Consider the following 21,402-nt stretch of genomic DNA (forward strand, 5'->3'; position numbering starts at 1 on the left):
TTCTATCCTGCTGGCTAATTCTCAATACTTTACTTATATCGCCTTTGTTGTAACCCTTGACCCATTTGAATACTTCTATCAGATCTCCCCGCACTCTTCGTCTCTCTAGTGAATGGAAGTTTAGATGTTTCAGCCTATTTTGATATGGGAGGTTCCTCAGCCCCTGAATCATCTTGGTCATCCTCCTCTGAACTGATTCTAGCAAGTTGATGTCCATTCTGTAGTGTGGGCACCGAAACTGGACAGCATAATCTAAGTGTGGCCTAACTAACGCTAAATAGAATCTGAGGATGACCTCTGCACTCCTGTTGGTTACCTTCCTGTTAATAAAGCCTAATACCCTGACATAAGGCAAGAATTATGAGAGAGAGAAATGATGAACTGTGAGGTAAAGACAGAACACACAGAGATAAGAGACAGAACTAGACATAATTAAGGCAAGAATTATGAGATAGAGAGAAATGATGAACTGTGAGGTAAAGACAGAACACACAGAGATAAGAGACAGAACTAGACATAATTAAGGCAAGAATTATGAGATAGAGAGAAATGATGAACTGTGAGGTAAAGACAGAACACACAGAGATAAGAGACAGAACTAGACATAATTGATGAACTGTGAGGTAAAGACAGAACACACAGAGATAAGAGACAGAACTAGACATAATTAAGGCAAGAATTATGAGATAGAGAGAAATGATGAACTGTGAGGTAAAGACAGAACACACAGAGATAAGAGACAGAACTATTATAAAGAGGAGTGGGAGAAAGAATTTATATTAGAGTTGGCTGACAATTAGAAATGGATCTTGGTATGTAAGGAAAATTGTGTACAAGTGTGTGAGTGCCACTATGAGGAACAGCTGGCTGGGATGATTAAGAGAGAGCGATCGAGGATTAATTAAAAAGATGAGAGGGCAATCAAGATATATATATGAGGAAGAATTAATTAACTGTGAAGTAAAGACAGAGCACACAGAGATAAGAGAGACAGAACTAGACACAAGGCTATCTCGACCGGTAGGCGATGTATCACAATTTCGAGACCATAAATGGCTTTGCCATGACGTACTCTCCCAGGAAAGTCCCCATTTGCAAGGAAATAGCCCCAATAATGAAGATAGGTTTCCAGATTTTGCTTGAAAACCCACACATATGTTACGCCTCCTGCTGTATGGCGACCTTGAGCAGGGATTTTATGTACCAGCCAAAAAAGTTAAAAATCGGGTTCTAATGAGTGTTTCTACAGGTTCATGGTACAGAGGAAGGGTCACACTACCACCAGGGTCATAGAACTACTCCTGGAAATGCCCTCAACTCCTACGAAAACCTTGTCAAATGAGTGTTCTTGGGCGATGAAATGTCTTATAATACGACCCTAAGGCTCAAAGTACAGAGAGGGTCAGACTATATATAGCTACCACCAGGGTCATAAAACTACCCCTGGAAATATCCACAACTCCGACGAAAGCCTTATCAAAGAGATATTCTAAGTGTATACATTCGTAAGTATATACATACGCCATCTTGCATTGGCTCATGCTGCCCTCCCGGAGCTCATCTTTAATCCTAGAATCTAGAGTCCGGGTTGATAGGTGGTCTTCTGGACAGCATGTGGGTAGTTTTAAGCCACTCGGCGGCGGCTGAAAAATCCCAGCTTGGTGGCACCGGGCAGGGATTGAACTCGCGTTGTCCCGAATGTGGCGCCATCATGCTATCCACTCGGCCACCGCCTCCCCCACTGCTCCGTCCATGGTAGCGTTGCCCACACGGGTCATCTCAGCGCGGGTAGGACAAGGCTTCTTCACAATGGACGGGCTTGTCAACCTGGTGGAGAGAGAGAGAGAGAGGAAGGTTAGGGTAGCTTAGGGTAGGGTAAGGTAGGTTAGGTAAGGAGGAGAGGCTAGATTTGGCAGGGAGGGAGAGATATGGCAGGGACACAGGCAGGGAGAGAGTGATTTGGCAGGGACAGAGGCAGGGAGAGGGAAATATTTGGCAGAGACATGTAAAGAGAGCAGGGGAGGACACAGTGCTGGGAGTTTTAGTAGAGGACCTGGAAACAGTGCTCAGAAGGGAAAGACTCCGATGGTTTGGACATGTAAAGAGAGCAGGGGAGGACACAGTGCTGGGAGTTTTAGTGGAGGACCTGGAAACAGTGCTCAGAAGGGAAAGACTCCGATGGTTTGTACATGTAAAGAGAGCAGGGGAGGACACAGTGCTGGGAGTTTTAGTAGAGGACCTGGAAAGTGCTCAGAAGGGAAAGACTCCAATGGTTTGGACATGTAAAGAGAGCAGGGGAGGACACAGTGCTGGGAGTTTTAGTAGAGGACCTGGAAAGTGCTCAGAAGGGAAAGACTCCGATGGTTTGGACATGTAAAGAGAGCAGGGGAGGATACAGTGCTGGGAGTGATGGAGAGATTGGAGGTAGAAGGAAGGAGACCAGTTGGTAGACCTAGGAAAACCTGGAGAAGGTGTGTACAGGAAGACTTGGAAGTGATGGGATTGGATGAGCATTGGGCAGAAGACAGAGCAGAATGGAGGTAGAAGGAAGGAGACCAGTTGGTAGACCTAGGAAAACATGGAGAAGGTGTGTACAGGAAGATTTGGGATTGATAGGACCGTATAAGCATTGGGCGGAAGACAGAGTAGAATGGAGGAGAGCCATAAAGCGTCCAACCGCTCAGGAAGATTGAATTAAATGGACCTTAACCTAAATAATGATGATGATAATGACATTGTACTTACCAGGGATTGAGTGGTCATAGTAGTAGTAGTAGTAGTAGTATTACTGATCAGCTGTCATGGAAGTACTATATAAGGGATTCAATAGTGCACATAACTTAGCAGTATAGAGGATTTAATAGTACACATAGCAATAAAGAGTGAAGTAATAGTAATAGTAATAGTAGTGGTAGTAGTAGTCTCAGGGATCTCCTTGAGTCCGTCGTCAATGTAGATGTAGTTTCCACACCTCCACCACCTTAGTAAGATTGATGTATTCAAGGTCAACAACATCGGCCGAGCACATCTCACAGAACTCCTTGTCCGTTGCGAGCTTGACCCGGCTGCCAACCTTCAGCCAGCTCAATCTCCGCCGACGCTCCCTAGGAAAGGTCAGGTCAGGTTAGGTTAGGTCACAAGAGGTCATGGTGGGGTCAAACGAGGGTGGGTTATGTTTTAGGAGGCAAGTATAGAAATGGAAAAATCACCAGGCCATTTTTTTATATATATATATATTTTTGTGTGTGTTTGTGTATGTGTGTGTGTGTGTGTGTGTGTGTAGTGGAAGGCAGGGTACAGGGTTCCTCTTCTTACTAAAACCTTGATTAAAAGAAAATAAATAAATATATATAAATCCTGGGACCTGTTTTATTCTTATGTTATGTAAATGGTATGTCGATAAGTGTTTCCTATCCACTACTTCTATATGCAGATGACACAGTATATATATTAGCTGTAACACACAAGGATGCCAAGGAAGTTTCAGGCAAGCAGGGAAAAGAACTGGAATCCTGTAACAAGTGGATGGCAGAGAACAAGTTATCACTTCACTCAGGAAGAACTGAAGCCTTGTTAGTAGCTAGGCTCAAATAGAAAACTAGGGAAAGGGAAAAAAAACTCAGTCACGTGTAATAACCATACTATTGAGCCAATCTGTGGGTTTATTTTCTTCAACAATGACACCTAGTCTTTCCATATGGTCTAATTCCTTCTTAAGTTTATCCCTCAGAGCAACAGGTATTTCTCTAGGAGGGTGAGCCACAGGGACAACACTTGGACCAAACTGTAATTCAGCTGTTGGAAAGTTGGAAAGTTTTGTTTAGTGGGTGCAACATCTGTGGTCATATGCCAGAGAGAGACAGAAGGGGAAGGAAGGAAAGTTTTGTTTAGTGGGCGCAACATCTGTGGTCATATGCCGGAGAGAGACAGAAGGGGAAGGAAGGAAAATTTTGTTTAGTGTGCGCAACATCTGTGGTCATATGCCGGAGAGAGACAGAAGAGGAAAGAATTATAGGAAAAGGGAATAGACCCCAGGAGACGGGACACAACCCCCGATTAATACCTGGTACCCATTCACTGCTGGGTGGACAGGGGCGTAGGGTATCGGAAAAGCCGCCCAAATTTTTCCACTCTGCCCGGGAATTGAACCCGGGCTCTCTCAGTTGTGAGCCAAGTAATTTACCTGTACCATCCAGCAGGCATCCCAGTCCCTCAAATACATCGAAGAATTCCTCCAACATACCATTTGCACCATCAATTGTAGGCAATGTCCAGCGCACACCTGTGGTCGATGCATGTGTAGGCATTGGCACCCTTCAGCTGCATGGGCAGAACCTTAGACATCTGTGGGAGAGAGAGAAAGAGAGAGATTGACAAATAATATAGAGGGAGAGGAAGATAACAGTGAGATACAGGGATTTTAACACGATAATGAGGTTAACCCGGTAGCAACGACGGGCCAAATTTGTGGCTTTACTGTGTAGCAGTGACAGGCCAAATTTGTGCCATGATATAAACCCCAAAAATTGATGATACATAATCTGATCGCAAATGCTTTGATATATATGAAATGGTTTGTGTGAGGGGTGATTTTTTCTAATTTTTCTCACTTGGAGGGACCATTACGAAACATGATCCCCGCTGCTACAGGGTTAATATCTGTGTTTTTATGAGCGTTTTTTCAAGTTCATTGCGCAGAGGAAGGGTCAGACTACCACCAGGGTCATTAAACTACCCCTGGAAATGCCCCAAACACCTATGAAAGCCTTGTCAAGTATTTTTTTTCTACAACAAAGGAGACAGCTCAAGGGCACACAAAAAAAGGAAACTATATTAAAAAAAAAGCCCGCTACTTACTGCTCCCAAATACCATGTGTCAATTCCTGTGCAGATGACAAAAACCTGGATCTTCAAGTCCCTCCCTGTCTTAGCCTGTGGGGGGAGTCTCAACGCCCTGCCCCTGCTGTGGGTGGTGTGGGGGGGTGTGGGGGTCTGGTGCAGGGCCCACAGCTCCACCGTCAGGCTCAGGGGGGAGTCTCCAGGTCCGACAGGTGCTGGGGGGGAAGGCACCATATCAGAACACTCCTTACCCTGAGAGCATGTCAAGATACATAACACAGCACCATTCAGGAGATATTTGCCATTAAAACCTCTTGTAAACCCAGCCATTAAAACCTCTTGTAAACCCAGCTATTAAAACCTCTTGTAAACCCAGCCATTAAAACCTCTTGTAAACCCAGCCATTAAAACCTCTAGTAAAACCTCTTTAAAACCTCTTGTAAACCCAGCCATTAATACCTATTGTAAACCCAGCTATTAAAACCTCTTGTAAACCCAGCCATTAAAACCTCTTGTAAACCCAGCTATTAAAACCTCTTGTAAACCCAGCCATTAAAACCTCTTGTAAACCCAGCTATTAAAACCTCTTGTAAACCCAGCCATTAAAACCTCTTGTAAACCCAGCCATTAAAACCTCTTGTAAACCCAGCTATTAAAACCTCTTGTAAACCCAGCTATTAAAACCTCTTGTAAACCCAGCCATTAAAACCTCTTGTAAACCCAGCTATTAAAACCTCTTGTAAACCCAGCCATTAAAACCTCTTGTAAACCCAGCTATTAAAACCTCTTGTAAACCCAGCCATTAAAACCTCTTGTAAACCCAGCTATTAAAACCTCTTGTAAACCTAGCCATTAAAACCTCTTGTAAACCCAGCTATTAAAACCTCTTGTAAACCCAGCTATTAAAACCTCTTGTAAACCCAGCTATTAAAACCTCTTGTAAACCCAGCCATTAAAACCTCTTGTAAACCCAGCCATTAAAACCTCTTGTAAACCCAGCCATTAAAACCTCTTGTAAACCCAGCTATTAAAACCTCTTGTAAACCCAGCTATTAAAACCTCTTGTAAACCCAGCCTTTAAAACTTGTAAACCCAGCCATTAAAACCTTACCTTATCGCTTGTGTGAGTCCTCCCCTCCATAGGAACCACCGCGTCATCCAGGGGTAGACCAGGCAATCAACCACTCATATCCACGGTAGACCAGGAAATCGACCACTCCTCCTGGGGCCGGTAGACCAGGAAATCAACCTTTCAGCGGAGGACCGGTGTTGTGAAGCTCTCCAGTCTGAAATCGAGGGAGTTTGTAATCTAATCGATCATGGATATTAATTAGTGTTTTTACTCAAAGACAAACTGTGTGCGATAAACATTCAGCGAGTCGGAAATAATCACCGGATATTTGCGACACTAACAAAAATATCCGACGTCACAGCTGAACCATTGGAGGTTTCTTGGAGACCCGAGTGGATGTGGCAATGCCCGGGTAGAGCAGCGGCGGCCGTAGAGGGAAGGGATGTATACTGTAGAGTCTTCCACGGCAAACGTTACCTGTTCTTTACTAACTAGAGAGAGAGAGAGAGACAGAGCAACACACACACACACACAGATGTACGCAGTGCTGGGAGGGAGCAGCAACACACACAGACGTACACACAGTGCTGGGAGGGAGCAGCAACACACACAGACGTACACACAGTGCTGGGAGGGAGCAGCAACACACAGACGTACACACAGTGCTGGGAGGGAGCAGCAACACACAGACGTACACACAGTGCTGGGAGGGAGCAGCGACACACACACACACAGACGTACACAGTGCTGGGAGGAGCAGCAACACACACACAGACGTACACACAGTGCTGGGAGGAGCAGCAACACACACACACAGACGTACACACAGTGCTGGGAGGAGCAACACACACACACAGACGTACACACAGTGCTGGGAGGGAGCAGCAACACACACACACAGACGTACACACAGTGCTGGGAGGGAGCAGCAACACACACACACAGACGTACACACAGTGCTGGGAGGGAGCAACACACACACACAGACGTACACACAGTGCTGGGAGGGAGCAGCAACACACACACACAGACGTACACACAGTGCTGGGAGGGAGCAGCAACACACACACACAGACGTACACACAGTGCTGGGAGGGAGCAGCAACACACAGACGTACACACAGTGCTGGGAGGGAGCAGCAACACACAGACGTACACACAGTGCTGGGAGGGAGCAGCAACACACACACACAGACGTACACACAGTGCTGGGAGGGAGCAGCAACACACACACACAGACGTACACACAGTGCTGGGAGGGAGCAGCAACACACACACACAGACGTACACACAGTGCTGGGAGGGAGCAACACACACACACAGACGTACACACAGTGCTGGGAGGGAGCAGCAACACACAGACGTACACACAGTGCAGGGAGGGAGCAACACACACACACAGACGTACACACAGTGCTGGGAGGGAGCTTGTCTTGAGACAGTCGTGACGACGACTTAAGAATAATGAGGGGCTGTTGTGACGACAGTCTTCGTTTAATGAAGGACGTTCGTGACGACAGTCGGCTCAGAAATATTGGCTAACACTGCCGCCATCAAGAAATTTATATATTTATTTTGCAATCACAAGCACAACTAGGGTTGCCACCCTGAGGTCAGAGAAATGTGGAATGCAACATGCAACTATCTCGACTCTTCTAGTTACTTTTTTCCTTCAAATTCGAAAGATTTACTTCAGTCCACCTTGATAACGTTTTCTGCGTGACTCGTGTGATAAAAAAGTGTGTTATAGTGAGAAACAATGATAATTCACCCCTTTTGGAATTCCTGCAAGGATATAAGTAAACAATATTTATTTGTTACATGAACTTCTCCGGGCTTGCCGCCTACAACCAACATGCAAAGCGGTGGGGGCGGTGCCCTGCCTCAGCCGAACTTCTCCGTACGGTGCTGTCCCATATTGTTGTGCTGGAAGCTTCCCCCGGCGTCCATGGGCCTCTAGAAGGCCCCTGGAGGAGCGAGGAGGGGGGCGGGGAACAAGGCGGGTAGGCGGTGGCCGAACTGGTAGCGTACTGGACCCACATTCGCCGCGTGATGGACGACGCGGGTTCGAATCCCCGCGCTACCACTCGGATTTTTCAGTCACCGCCGAGTGGCTTAAAACTACCCACATGCTGTCCTGAAGACCACCCATCAACCCGGACTCTAGAGGAAGCCGTCCAAGCGAATCAAGAACGAGTTCCGGGGGGCAGCATGAGCCAATGCAAGATGGCGCCGCTATAAACACTCGCCTGCGCCAGAACGGGCTGGGCCGACCATCAGGCCCCACCTGGAAGAAGCCTTGGGCCGACCATCAGGCCCCACCGGGAAGATGTGTAATGCCCCGACGAGCTTCTTTTCCATCCTTCCTATTTCTCAACACGGCCTCTGCGTGTATCGAAATAACACGAGAAATTAATCAAGATCAGGGTATTCGCCGGCTGCCTGGGATTGAACCCGCGACCAGCGTGACGGGAGAGCCACTCCTTACCGAGTCGGCCAAAGAGGTACCCCACTAGCTAAGTGGGTTATGGGAGGCTCGTTCATCAGGCCGTCGCCGCACTACACGGCTTTCCCCCCTATGTAGATTAATTTCTGTGTGTTGACAATGTCCCTTTGAGACATAACTCCACAATGTCCCTTTGAGACATACCTCCAACATTCCCATTTTCTATCAACCTCGGAGCATGGGCCATCCTACCTGTTACCCCTTCGGGGTAACTCAACAGAACTGCAGGAGAGGATGCCCACCGCTATGCCACCACTGTAATGCCCCGACGAGCTTATTTTCTATCCTTCCTATTTCTCAACACGGCCTCTGCGTGTATCGAAATAACACGAGAAATTAATCAAGACAAAGTTAGGGTATTCCCCGGCTGCCTGGGATTGAACCCTCGACCAGTGTGACGGGAGAGCCACTCCTTACCGAGTCGGCCAAAGAGGTACCCCACTGGCTAAGTGGGTTATGGGAGGCTCGTTCATCAGGCCGTCGCCGCACTACACGGCTTTCCCCCCCTATGTACATTAATTTCTGTGTGTTGACAATGTCCCTTTGAGACATAGCTCCACAATGTCCCTTTGAGACATACCTCCAATATTCCCATTTTCTATCAACCTCGGAGCATGGGTCATCCTACCTGTTACCCCTTCGGGGAAACTCAACAGAACCGCAGGAGAGGATGCCCACCGCTATGCCACCACTGTAATGCCCCGACGAGCTTCTTTTCCATCCTTCCTATTTCTCAACACGGCCTCTGCGTGTATCGAAATAACACGAGAAATTAATCAAGATCAGGATATTCGCCGGCTGCCTGGGATTGAACCCGCGACCAGCGTGACGGGAGAGCCACTCCTTACCGAGTCGGCCAAAGAAGTACCCCACTGGCTAATTGGGTTATGGGAGGCTCGTTCATCAGGCCGTCGCCGCACTACAGATGCCTACCGGCGCAACAGGCAACAACGTAAAAAAAAAAAAAAAAAAAAAAAAAAAAAAAAGGCGAGCCGTCCGCGCCCCCGCCAGGCGGGAAGCGTTGCCAACTCGCATATATTTTTGCTACATGTTCTTGTATGATCTATAATATACTGTAACATTCTAGACTGTACTGTTCTGGATATATATAGGAGAAGAGGGCGAGATAGTCCCAGTCCCAGTCATAGTAAGCTAGTGGTCAGTGAAGATCGAATCTGAGTGAATTGTACTACTAAGGAATCTACAGAAGCTGTGCAAGGTGTTTACATATCTCCTGACGGCGACACGGAACCCAAGTAATACGTCCGGCATAACAATATTTTGCTAGGCGCTGTGTGTGTGTGTGTGTGTGTGTGTGACTCACCACCGGATGGCCGAATCACGAGCTGGGCTGGCCATTGCCATCAAGTACCCTTCCGATTAGAGCAAAGCTCATTAGGGTCGATTTCTGTGTACTGCCGGGACCTTCAAACACCACACCCCCGTCCCTCTTGCCCAAGGAGGAACAGTAACCACTCTTTGTAAGCGGAAAAATCTCCTGAGCAGGGCTCGATCCACAGCTTGCCAGGCCGGTGTGTGCATGTGTGTGTGTGTTCTGCATCAATATTGGTCCTGTTCATCAATGTGTGTTCCGTATCAATAATTGTTTCAACACTCACTTGCTCACCTTTAACCTCTTCACGGAGATCGAAGGCAATCGCTGTAGCCCTGGGACGACGCACTGAGCCTGTTTAGGGCACCCCCGCTGTGCCACCACGGTAATGCGCGCGTAGGTTAACTCTGAAACACATTAAATGATGATCCAGCCATGATGGACGGAGGAACAAACTTTTAACAACTCTCCTTTGCCCGGGATCGAACTCAATACTTACACACGGCCACCACGCCATAACCACGGGCTGGGTTTTTTCTGCATCTTGTCTAACTAATGGGGAGCATACGCCCGAGGGCGCGTCGCTTCACTTACTCGCCGCCCATACCCCTGGCGCTCTTCCCGAGCAAGCTTCCATGCAGCTGCCCAGTCCTTCCCAAGTCCCTACCTGCAGGATCGGCTGATTTGCCCCAGCCATGAGTTACGAGGGCGTCCCCTTGCTCTCCACTCAAGTCTTGTCGGTCCTTTATATTACTAAGCAAATATCAGCAGTACGGCAAACGACTAAACTTGTGAACGAACGAACACTACCGAACCTCAGCCAACATGTTGCAGTGACTGCACGCCAGAAGGGCGCCGCCGTCAATGACAACGTCGGTGGTTAGTTTTGACTTGTTCGGTAGTTGAGTGGTTGAGTAAAGTACTGACTATTGCATACTTGTGATGTAACACACACACACACACACACACACTTCACCTTTCGTAGTTATGAAAACAATAATGTATATTTTCATCCTTCCGATGGTCATTTTTTTGTGTATTTCATTTTTTCACATAACATACTTTGTATAATATTATATCTGCATACTCACTGATGTTTGCATTATTTGCATGATTTCCATTGGGAGTTACTAAGCAAATAGTACAGAGTTGAGGTATATGTGTCAGTTTTGTTTTCTTTCATTTATTTTCTATATCATGTGTCTTTTAGTGTTTAATAGTGTAAAAACAGTCAAGTAATACACGTCTGTCACAACAATACGTACACGTGCGGCAATTTTTCAATGGTTATCACTATCACATTTTAATCCTTAACATTTGGTCCGTTGTCACACGCTGGAAGAAAACAATGACATAATCCGCAGCACAATTCTCATTGTCACCAGCGTCCGCGGCACAGCTCCAAGACGCCGCAGCAAAGAAACGACCGTGGGATGACACACATCGGCTCCTGAGGACACACACACACACACACACACACACACACACACCCACACACACACACACACACACACACACACACACACACACTACACAAGTATACGCAAACACACTACATATACGAGTACACAGACACATATATACAGACACCCAGTCATATATATGCATACAAAAACACAAGCCCCCGCACACACTGTAGAGGTACACGCGCTACACAGGTACTAAGTAGGCATCACACACGCTAGCTAGGTCCATCCACAACTACAGAGAAGAGTGCCAGCTGAAAAATCATCTCTGGCACTATTCAAAGTTCGCGTCCATTGTTCTGAAACTTTTACGTGGCTATAGAGTGCCAAAATATGTATACTGTATAGCACTCCATAAATCCTCGTCCTTAGTTCTAAAAATCAGGTTCATTCATACCTTTAGGAGTGCCAATATCAAAAGATCTTCTGGCACTATCTACACCCTTCTGCATACTTTGTCTGACACATGCTTCTGGGGCTACAAGAGTGCCGACGCTGGTTAACATCTGGCACTCTCCTTAACTTCATCTGTTTTTCTTACAATCGTTTCTTCCATGTCTATAAGAATGCTCTGTAGTTGATCGTCTGGTATTCGTTTACGGGCATGCTACTTCCCATCATTGAACTTAAGAGTGCCAACACCAACAGGCCCTCAGGCACTCTAAATCCTCACCCATAGTTTGTCTGAGGTTCGTTCCATAATTGGTTACAAGAGTGCCGACTTTAGAAAATCTGGCACTGTATATCTGTCTGGCATTCGTTCCAACCATGGCTATTAGAGTGCCAATACCAGCAGAACTATTAGTCCATTATTGCTCTTCTAACATTCATTATATAAGGATTACAGAGCACCAATGTCCGTGGCTGCATGATACTCTCAGTGCAAACGCTACACCACAGTGGTAGTGTCAGATGCCCTTCTGGTACTTGTTATGGCGGAGCGCTAGTGTCAGTAGTTCATTTAACACTTCTTTACAAACCTCAACAGTGCTTAAACACAGCCTAGCAGAATACCAAAACCAATACTTTTTCTACCACTCCAAATACTAAGCTTATCAGTGCCAGCGTCAGTATCTCCTCTAGCACTCCTTTTACAGAGACTGACAAAGTAACAATATCAGTAACTCTTCTGCCACTCAGTGCAACGGAAGGTCAGCATCAGTATCTCTTCTGGCACTCCCTTCACGATGCCTAAGAGAGTGCCAGTCAGTCTCCTCTGGTATTCATCAAAACGGAGTGCTATAGTCAGTATCTTCGGGTACGTTTCATAGCAGAGTGCCACACATTCCCTACAGAGTCTACGTGCTAGTGTCAGTTGTTCTTCTGGCACTTATTATAACAAAGCCAGACACAATACCAGCGTCATTATTTTGGCACTTCCTAATTAGAGTCGAATACAGTGCCACCATCAGCTGTTTTCTTGAACTTCCCATACCTGTAAAGTGCAACCACCAGCACCACCTGCCTGGAACACTGTCTAACTGAGTACCAGCTTCAGTAGTGTTCTTACCACTCATTATACAATACAAAACCAAAAAGAGTACTGACGTCAGTAGTTTTCTTACAACTCCTTACACATACAAAACCTAACCGAGTACCAGCTTCAGTAGACAGTTGACACTCTTTATCAAACAAAGCCTAAGAGGGTGCCACCGTCAGTAGGTCTTGTCCATGTGTCTGTAGATCCAGTCGAGGTAGTCGGTGACCCTGATGTACACGCCGGGGTAGGAGGGCTTGGCGCAGCCCACGCCCCACGAGGTGATGCCCGCCTGCGTCCACGGCCCGCCCTTGGCGCGGCACTGCAGAGGGCCGCCGCTGTCACCCTGCCGCCGGGAAAAGGTCAGAGGCATTAGGTTCATGTGTTAGTGTTAGGGAGTTAATGTGACGGGAGGTGAGTAAAAGCTTTCCAAATGAGTGTCAGAAATCCAAGCTTAAAATTTAAATGATCAGTTCAACCGGCGTAGGATAGGAGGTAAGAAAGGATTTAATAATAAGTGTAATAAGAAACAAAAAGCAACACAGAATGTGATTATAACCTTAAAGTGAGTATCTCACTGGGGTTGCAAACAGTTTGCGAAAGCAGCGAACTGGCTTTTTCGGACATTCGCTAGAATCGTCAATTAGTCTTAAAAAATTCTGTAAATATTCGTCAAGTGTTCACCATGTTTACCAAACGTTCTCCGACCTTCCGAGGATATTTTTAATATGTTCAAAATTTTCAAGAACCTTTGGCGAACTTGACTTTCAGCAAAATGGTCTGTAAATATGCGCCACAGTCATCAACTATTCTTCAACTGGTCTGCAAACGTTCTTTTGGATCGTCAACTATTTTTCAACTATTCGCCCCATCCAAAATGTGACGATTAGTTGAAGAATAGTTGAAGAATAATTACAGCATAGTTGGCAAATACACCGAATGGTTGGAGAATAGTTGCAGAATACTTACAAAATAGTTGACGAATTGTGTAGTCGCCATAATTTACTTGAGATTTTCTTGCGATCAGCATGACCAGCATGCAACTGCTGCAACAGCTTCTCATACTGGCCTTAGTCTGTCCTGTACAACAGCCACTCTCTCACCCACAGAGACTTCTTCTTTCTCCTCCTGGGCTCTTCTTACTCTTGCCTCCTCTTTTGCAGGATAACAGCTGCTGCTGCAGCAAAGTAAAGACATTCTTCTTCAGCTGCAGCTGCTTCAAGCTGCTGTTGTTCCTTGAAATAATCCATTTCTAAATTCTGGAAATTCATCTTCAAATACAGCAGGGCACTGCCTTCTAAAGATCTTGATACTTCTGAGCACTGATTTCTTCGAGGATGCAGAGGAAAATGATGCTGAGCAGATTGAACCCACCCTTTTTATAGGGTAGGCTCCACAGGTGAGGTGGATTCGCGGACTATTCACAGACTGTTCGCACACTGTTCACGGACTATTCTTCAAATTGTTCATAATCCTTAAATAAATCCCATCAGTACCAGATTAAACGCCCAACAAAACTTAACCTTTCACTGCATTCACCAATCACATGTAGCCTGAGTAAGGGATTTTTTTTTTTTTTTTTTTGGGGGGGGGGGGGGGTGGGGGTAGCTTGTAGACTAAACAATGACAGACACTTAATGGAGAAGGGGAGCGGGCTTGTACAAGTTTCATATTCTTAAACGTATCGGGCTCCCATTACGACAATTTTCCAAGGCCACGGAGATGCTTAACCGGGTTTTCACGGGTGCCTTTTTTCCCCTGTTCAAGATGCAGAGGTCAGGTAAAACTATCACCTCTCCTCCCGAAATTGACCTCTCTTTCGGCCACCTCTTTTGATTCTATTTTAGGAGCAGCGAGTAGCGGGCTTTTTTATTATAGTTTCCTTTTTTGTGTGCCCTTGAGCTATCTCCTTTGTTGTAAGAAAAAATTCACTATGATCACAAAAGTCCACGAAAATCCCAGGAACTTCTACGAGAGGCTTTTCAATCGGGCGAGCTGAGACGCCGATACGTTTAAGAATACTGGCTTGGACCACTACGAAGCCTCCATGCACAGAGGACTTTTTTTTTTTTTTTTTCATCAAGGGTATAGTACGAAGAGGAAGTGGGTTAGTGGTGAAGGAGCAGGCGGAGAATAGGAAAGCATGACCCACCACGCACGGCCCGGCGCCGCCATGCTCCCAGCCGGCGCAGATCATCCTGTTGTTGACGGGGCTGACCTTCTTGTAGGCGCCCTGGCACTTCTTCTGGCTCATGACTGGCACGCGGATCATCTGCAGAAGGTCAGAGTTGCTCCCGTCTGTAGGGTGAGGGCAGGGTAAGGTGAGGGTAGAACAGGGTGAGGGCAGGCCAGGGGGAGGGGCAGGGCAGGGGAGGGGCAGGCCAGGAGGAGGGGCAGGGCAAGGGGGGGGGGGGGCAGGGCAGGAGAAGTGTTGGTGCAGGAGTTTGTTTGTCATGAGAATATTCTGCCAGCGTTCGTACTTGAGTCTCTTTACTAACCTACATTGCCTTCATTGTAACGATTCTTATTCATATTGCTACTGATGCTTTCTCTTCTTCTCTTCCTCTTCCTCCTCCTCCTCCTCCTCCTCCTCCTACTACTACTACTACTACTACAACTACTACTATTACTACTGCCACTAACAATAATAATAATAATAATAATAATAATAATAATACAAACTCCTATTAATGTAAAGTGCATCTACAAAACTATATTACAGAGTTTATAAATCGATAATAGATCTCGCCAACGCCACCAGTGTAAGATTTAAAACAACCTCTCCCAGCATCCACCAGCTTCCCTTCCTCTTTTCCCTCCACCGCACACACCTTTCCCTTCTTTCTTCCTGCACACCTGGTCACTCACTCAACCAAACATCTGACTTCTCCTTGATCTGATTTATTGACTCCTCGATCTAAAACCTTTCTCAGCATCCACCAGTATCTCTTCCTCTTTTCCTACCACCACCACACGCCTTGCCTCTCTCTTTCCTACGCACTGCCTACCCACTTGACTTACCCACGATACCTGACTCACTCATAACGGCAACCTTCCCTACATTCAGTGGTTTCAGCCATGGGGAGCACCGGGGGATAGATAAAATGAAGGAAGCAAAAATATAAAAGTACCACCGTGACTTAATGATAATCTGATCTGGCCGTTAAGCTTCTATTTGTGTCATCTACCCTCATGATTAATGTAAAAGATCTAAGTTTTTGTTCCGTTTCACTAATTATCCTTCAACCTCGACTTTTCTTTCCGTTTTGGCTCAATTTCCTTAACCCGGTAGCAGCGACGGACCAAATTTGTGGCTTTACCGTGTACCAGCGACGGGCCACATTTTTGCCATGATATAAACCCCCAAAGTAAATGATGCATAAACTGATCACAAATGCGTTGATATATATTATGAAATGGTTTGCGTGATTGATGATTTTTTTCTCATTTTTCTCGCTAAGAGGGGCCTTTAAGAAACATGATCCCCGCAGCTACCGGGTTAATAAATCAGATGCCGTTTAAGTTACAACCAATCAGCGCTACTAGAGAGCCTCACATAAGCTTCCAAGTAACATCTAGGCTCGTGTTCTCTGACGTTTTCCACTCTCACAACAAATACTTCCAAAGACTACAGAGGAGAGAAGTCGGGCTCGCATGAGACTTATTCGTATTCATGGTTCACCCGTCCGCTGCGATTGGCACGGATTTGGCCTTCACTGGTAGCCTGGTAACATGAACTCCCAGGCCTTTCTCTGCCTCTGTGGTGGATAGTGGAGTGTTTCCCATGTGGTATTGGTATGCTGGATATCCCCTCCCAAGGTACACGACTTTACATTTTCCTTCATTGAGTTGTAGCAGCCACTTTTTGTTCCATTCCTGTAGCTTGGTGATGTTTTCTTGTAGGAAATCCACAGTCAGGGGGTTCAAATGCCTTGTCAAACTATCACAAGGCTCATAAAACTACCCATGGAAATACAAACACAGCCGCTACAATAGCCTGATCAAATGTGGGTGTGCAGGCCCCGAAATGCTTGAGAATACGGTTTCCATTCCTCTTTCTCTTCTTCGCTCAATTACCTATCCTCCCACACACACTCTCTCCTTTTTATTTTGTTTTCCTTCACTCATTCCTCAACCTTTCTAAAATTCATTCCCTTCTCATCTTTGTCTTCATGCACTCTCTCTCTCTTTCCCTTATCTCTTTCCTTCTTCTCTTCTTTCCTTCCTTCTCAGCCATTCCACTTCTACTTTCTTTTCCTTCTCTTTTTTTATCCTCCCTTCTTTTCTCCCTCGGTATTTTCAGACGCTTAAGCCTCTCACATCAACTATTTCAAAAGGCCAATAGGGGATCAATCGGGTTGTAGTGAGTGTTCTTAGATTCATGGTATACAAAAAAGGATCAGACTACCACCAGGGTCATAAAACTGATACGGAGATGCTCACAAAACCTACGAAAACGCTTGGATGCCGAAAAGTTGAAAAATATAAACCCTAGTCTCTCCCCTCTGTACTCACGCTCCTTGGTCCTGCCCCAGCCCGTCACGGAGCACTGCAGGCCGAGGAAGGACATGTTTCTGGAGGGCAGGCAGATCGTGTTGACCAGCCCCGCGTGTTCCTCCAGGTCCAGCGGTCTCCTGAGCCTCACCAGCGCTATGTCGTTGTCCCACGTCTTGGGGTCGAAGTACTGTGTGGGGAGGAAGGGTTAAAGAAAGTGAGTTAAGGGGATATGGCAAACGTGAGGGGGCTGAGCGTTGGAGGGTTGGGAAGTAAGTAAAGAAGGGAGGAAAGAAAGATATAAAGGAGGAAGGAAAAAGAAACGGAAAATGGAAAGATAAAGAAAAGAGTATACATGGAGAGGTTGAGGAGGGAGGATAGAGGGGAGGAAGGAAAGAGAAGAGAAGGGAAAGAGAGAATGTATATGTGGAAAAAGTTAAGAATGGAGGAAAGAAGGAAGGACGGAAGGGAAGAGAAGGAAAAGAAAGTACATATGAAAGGTTCAGAAAGAAGGAAAGGATGAAGGAAAGAGAATGAAAAGAGAGCGTATGTGGAAAAGATTGAGAAGGGAGAAAAGAAGGGAGGAAAAAAAAAGAGAAGGAATAGAAAGTAGAAGTGGAATGGCTGAGAAGGAAGGAAAGAAGAGAAGAAGGAAAGAGATAACGGAAAGAGAAACCGCATGAAGACAAAGATGAGAAGGGGATGAAAGAATGGAGATGCTGGTTAACTCTTGCATAAGGGGTTTGGACAGTATTGGGATGAGCGGAGCGGGAGTGGGGGAGGGATTCAGGAATGAGTGAAGGAAAACAAAATAAAAAGGAGAGTGTGTGTGTGGGAGGATAGGTAATTGAGCGAAGAAGAGAAAGAGGAATGGAAACCGAATGAGGGTGGAAGTAGGAGAAGGAAAGCGTGTGAGAAAGAAAATACAATAAATGGATGATGGGCGCGTAAGGAGGGTGCGAAGGAGTACGCGAGAAAGTGGGAGCGAAAGTGAGAGAGTGTGAATGGGTGAAATCGTGTGTTTGTATGCCTGTGAATGTTCGTGACCGTAGTAAGTGTGTCTGTCAATTAGTGAACAGATGTGTGTGTGTGGGGGAGGGTTGTGGAGGTGGTGATTGTGTGTTTTGGGGGGTTGTGTGTGTGTGTGTGTGTGTGTGTGTGTGTGTGTGTGTGTGTGTGTGTGTGTGAGAGAGAGAGAGAGAGAGAGAGAGAGTCATAGGCAGGAGGATATAAAGACGTAGGAAGATTGTTCTAGAGTGTACCAGCGAAAGGGATGAAAGACTGAAGATGCTGGTTAACTCTTGCATAAGGGATTTGGATAGCATAGGTGTGAGCTAGAGCAGAAAGTAGTGTGTAGCGGGGACCCGGGGGAGATTATGTTATCTGTGTTATCAAGGCCAATAATATAATATTTAGAACATTTTTAGGCATAGAAGCTGAAATATAAGAAAACCCTAAAATAGTAGGCATTTTATCTGGGTTTTGTGATAACGTTAATCTTTCCCCTTTCAGTTAATGACTCTGGATTTTACTATACTGAGAGGGAGGAGCGGAAGGAAGGGTCTAAATTTTCATCACCTAAGTGTAATTAGAGCAGAAAGAACAGCACAAAGTAGAGTCCAATGAGGATGACTATCATAACCTTTCATTAATCTATTAATTTGCCACACTGAGAAGCAGGAGAGGAAGGTCAGGTCATAGGTAGGATTTTTTTTAGAATCACGGTACAGAAAAAAATGGTCCAACTACCAGAAGGGTCATAAAACTACCCCTGGAAATGCCCAAAACTTCCAGGAAAGCCTTCTCAAATATGAGTCCTTAGGCGCAGAAATGATTAAGCTTCCCTTAGTGTCCAGCATCTAAGTGTAACAGAAGCAGGAGGCACAACACAGAGGAGAGCCCAGTGCCTTACCTTGTGGGTGATGATCCTGGAGACGGGGTAGAGGCGGCGAGTATCGGAGGAAAGGGACACTTCCCCCACACGCACCGTCCAGAAAGGAGGCGGAAGGGCGAACTTGAACACGGGGCTGCAAGGGAGGACGGACTGAGGGAACTTGATTGCTTTGTAGGCGGACAGATTAATATAGAAAGAAGAGGGGAGGGAAGGCAAACTTGGTCACGGGGCTGCAAGGGAGGACGGATTGAGGGAACTTGATTGCTTTGTAGGCGGACAGATTAATATAGAAAGAAGAGGGGAGGGAAGGCAAACTTGGTCACGGGGCTGCAAGGGAGGACGGATTGAGGGAACTTGATTGCTTTATAGACAAACAGACTAAGGTAGAAAGAAGGGGGGAGGGAAGGCAAAATTGATCACGGGGTTGAAAGGAAGGGCAGATTGAGGTTTCTTGAATAACGTACAGACCGATGCACAGATAGATATAGATAGACAGAGTGGTTGATTGACTGGAAGAGAGAATGGATTAAGGTTTCTTGATTACTTTATAGACAGACAGACAGATAGATACAAATAGATAGAAAGATTTATTTACAAACTGAGTGGTAGTTGATTAAATTCTTCCCTTATGGATTAATTGTTTGCATGATTGAATGAGATTGAATGATTGACTGAGCGATACTTGACTGATTGATTGAATGATTAAAAGATTGGATGATTGGTTGGTTGATTAATTGATTGTTTAAATGGCAAAACAGAACAACGTGCTGAAAAGAATGAAAAGCTTGAGGTTAATTGATTGAGTGTGTGAATGAATGAGTGACTGATTGTAGGGACTTGTCAATTTTTAGTCAGCCATTGCTTCGTCTCCTTAACCGAAAGCAATAGATAGATAGATAAATAGACAGACTGACTGACTGGCTGAATGAATGAATGAATGAGAGAATGTATGAATGAATGAATGAATGAAAGATTGACTGACTGACTGACTGACTGACTGATTGATTGACTGAATGAAAGGAAAACTTGACATTCTACCGTGCTGAAAAAGAAAGGAAGTTAATACTATTTTCTGTTCACGTTAACCTGTCAAATAAGCCCCGCCCACTTCCCCTTACAAGCATACAACACTAGCCAATCACAAGCAAGCCACGGAGGAAGGGACAATCAGCTGACTCACTCAACGATGCAGTGGGCGGCGGTGAGCACCCAGGAGGGATGGATCAGCGTGCCGCCGCAGTGCTGGCCGAGTCGCTTCCCGCTGTAGGGGTTGGTCTGCTGTAGCGCCACTTGCCACGGCCACTCGCCCTCCACCACGCTGCGGCCCCCGATGATGCGCATGTAATAGCGGTGTGTGTGTTCCGCCTCCCCGCAGACTGGTGGCGAGGCAAGGGTGTGAGGTAACTGCTTTCCTGATTGATTGAATGAATGAATCCTGACTGAGGGAGTAACTGACTGACCAAATCCCTGACTGACTGGCTGAATGAAAGAATGAATGAATGAAAGACAAACTAACTGACTGACTGAATGACTAACTGACTAGCTGAATGAAAGAATGAATGAATGAAAGACAAACTAACTGACTGACCAAATCCCTGACTGACTGGCTGAATGAAAGAATGAATGAATGAAAGACAAACTAACTGACTGACTGAATGACTAACTGACTGGCTGAATGAAAGACAAACTAACTGACTGAATGACTAACTGACTAGCTGAATGAAAGAATGAATGAATGAAAGACAAACTAAATGACTGACCAAATCCCAGACTGACTGGCTGAATGAAAGTATGAATGAATGAAAGACAAACTAAATGACTGACCAAATCCCTGACTGACTGGCTGAATGAAGGAATGAATGAATGAAAAACAAACTAACTGAGTGAATGAATGACTAACTGACTGACTAAGAAGCAAAGAGAAAGAGAAAGGGTGACAGGGAAAGGGTTTAAAGTGACTGACTGAATTTTTGGCTGACTGCATGACTGACTGACTGACTGACTGACTGACTGATTAACTGACTGACTAAGGAGCAGAGATAAGGAAAGAGTGGTAAGGAAAGGACATAAGGTGACTAACTGACTGACTAACTGAATGAATGAATGAAGGATTCCCTGACTGGGTGGCTGCCTAATTAACTGACTGACTGACTGACTAAGTAGCAGAGAGAAGAAAGGATTGCAGGGAAGGGTTATAAGGTGATTCGCTGATTCCCTGACTGAATGACTGACTAAATGACTGGCTGACTGACTGATTAACTGACTGACTGACTAACTAAGTAACTGACTGACTAAGTAGTAAAGAGACAGGGAACGGGTGA

The 21,402-nt window shown here is 45.8% G+C and overlaps 1 protein-coding gene and 2 long non-coding RNA genes across 11 annotated transcripts in view; all 3 read right to left on the minus strand.

Annotated features, from left to right (window-relative positions):
- Nucleotides 1-2,206: 2,206 nt before the first annotated feature.
- Nucleotides 2,207-6,639, minus strand: LOC126983903 (uncharacterized). 2 transcript variants are annotated; one of them, XR_007736285.1, is made up of 5 exons: nucleotides 6,233-6,639; nucleotides 5,951-6,125; nucleotides 4,858-5,054; nucleotides 4,244-4,344; nucleotides 2,207-3,104 (listed from the first exon to the last, which is right to left on the minus strand). It is a non-coding gene; the product is annotated as an uncharacterized LOC126983903 (long non-coding RNA). The 2 variants fall into 2 exon arrangements; XR_007736284.1 differs by having other exon boundaries at nucleotides 2,209-3,104; nucleotides 6,253-6,638.
- Nucleotides 5,083-5,909, minus strand: LOC126983904 (uncharacterized). 4 transcript variants are annotated; one of them, XR_007736288.1, is made up of 3 exons: nucleotides 5,724-5,909; nucleotides 5,324-5,648; nucleotides 5,083-5,250 (listed from the first exon to the last, which is right to left on the minus strand). It is a non-coding gene; the product is annotated as an uncharacterized LOC126983904 (long non-coding RNA). The 4 variants fall into 4 exon arrangements; XR_007736289.1 differs by having other exon boundaries at nucleotides 5,424-5,648; nucleotides 5,699-5,909; XR_007736287.1 differs by having other exon boundaries at nucleotides 5,374-5,648; nucleotides 5,699-5,909.
- Nucleotides 6,640-10,752: 4,113 nt separating the features above from the next.
- The window catches only part of LOC126983905 (transmembrane protease serine 2-like), a 22,360-nt gene continuing 11,710 nt past the window's right edge, over nucleotides 10,753-21,402 (minus strand). For all 5 annotated transcript variants that reach the window (XM_050837111.1, XM_050837107.1, XM_050837109.1 and 2 more), the window contains 5 exons: nucleotides 20,262-20,457; nucleotides 19,100-19,214; nucleotides 17,209-17,377; nucleotides 14,846-14,991; nucleotides 10,753-13,039 (listed from right to left, as the gene is read on the minus strand). In XM_050837111.1, the coding sequence (XP_050693068.1) occupies nucleotides 12,872-13,039; nucleotides 14,846-14,991; nucleotides 17,209-17,377; nucleotides 19,100-19,214; nucleotides 20,262-20,422 (759 nt within the window). In that variant the 5' untranslated portion in view covers nucleotides 20,423-20,457 and the 3' untranslated portion in view covers nucleotides 10,753-12,871. The remainder of the gene's footprint in view (nucleotides 13,040-14,845; nucleotides 14,992-17,208; nucleotides 17,378-19,099; nucleotides 19,215-20,261; nucleotides 20,458-21,402) is intronic.

The sequence above is a fragment of the Eriocheir sinensis genome, chromosome 55 (assembly GCF_024679095.1).
Source record: "Eriocheir sinensis breed Jianghai 21 chromosome 55, ASM2467909v1, whole genome shotgun sequence".
Lineage (NCBI taxonomy): Eukaryota > Metazoa > Arthropoda > Malacostraca > Decapoda > Varunidae > Eriocheir > Eriocheir sinensis.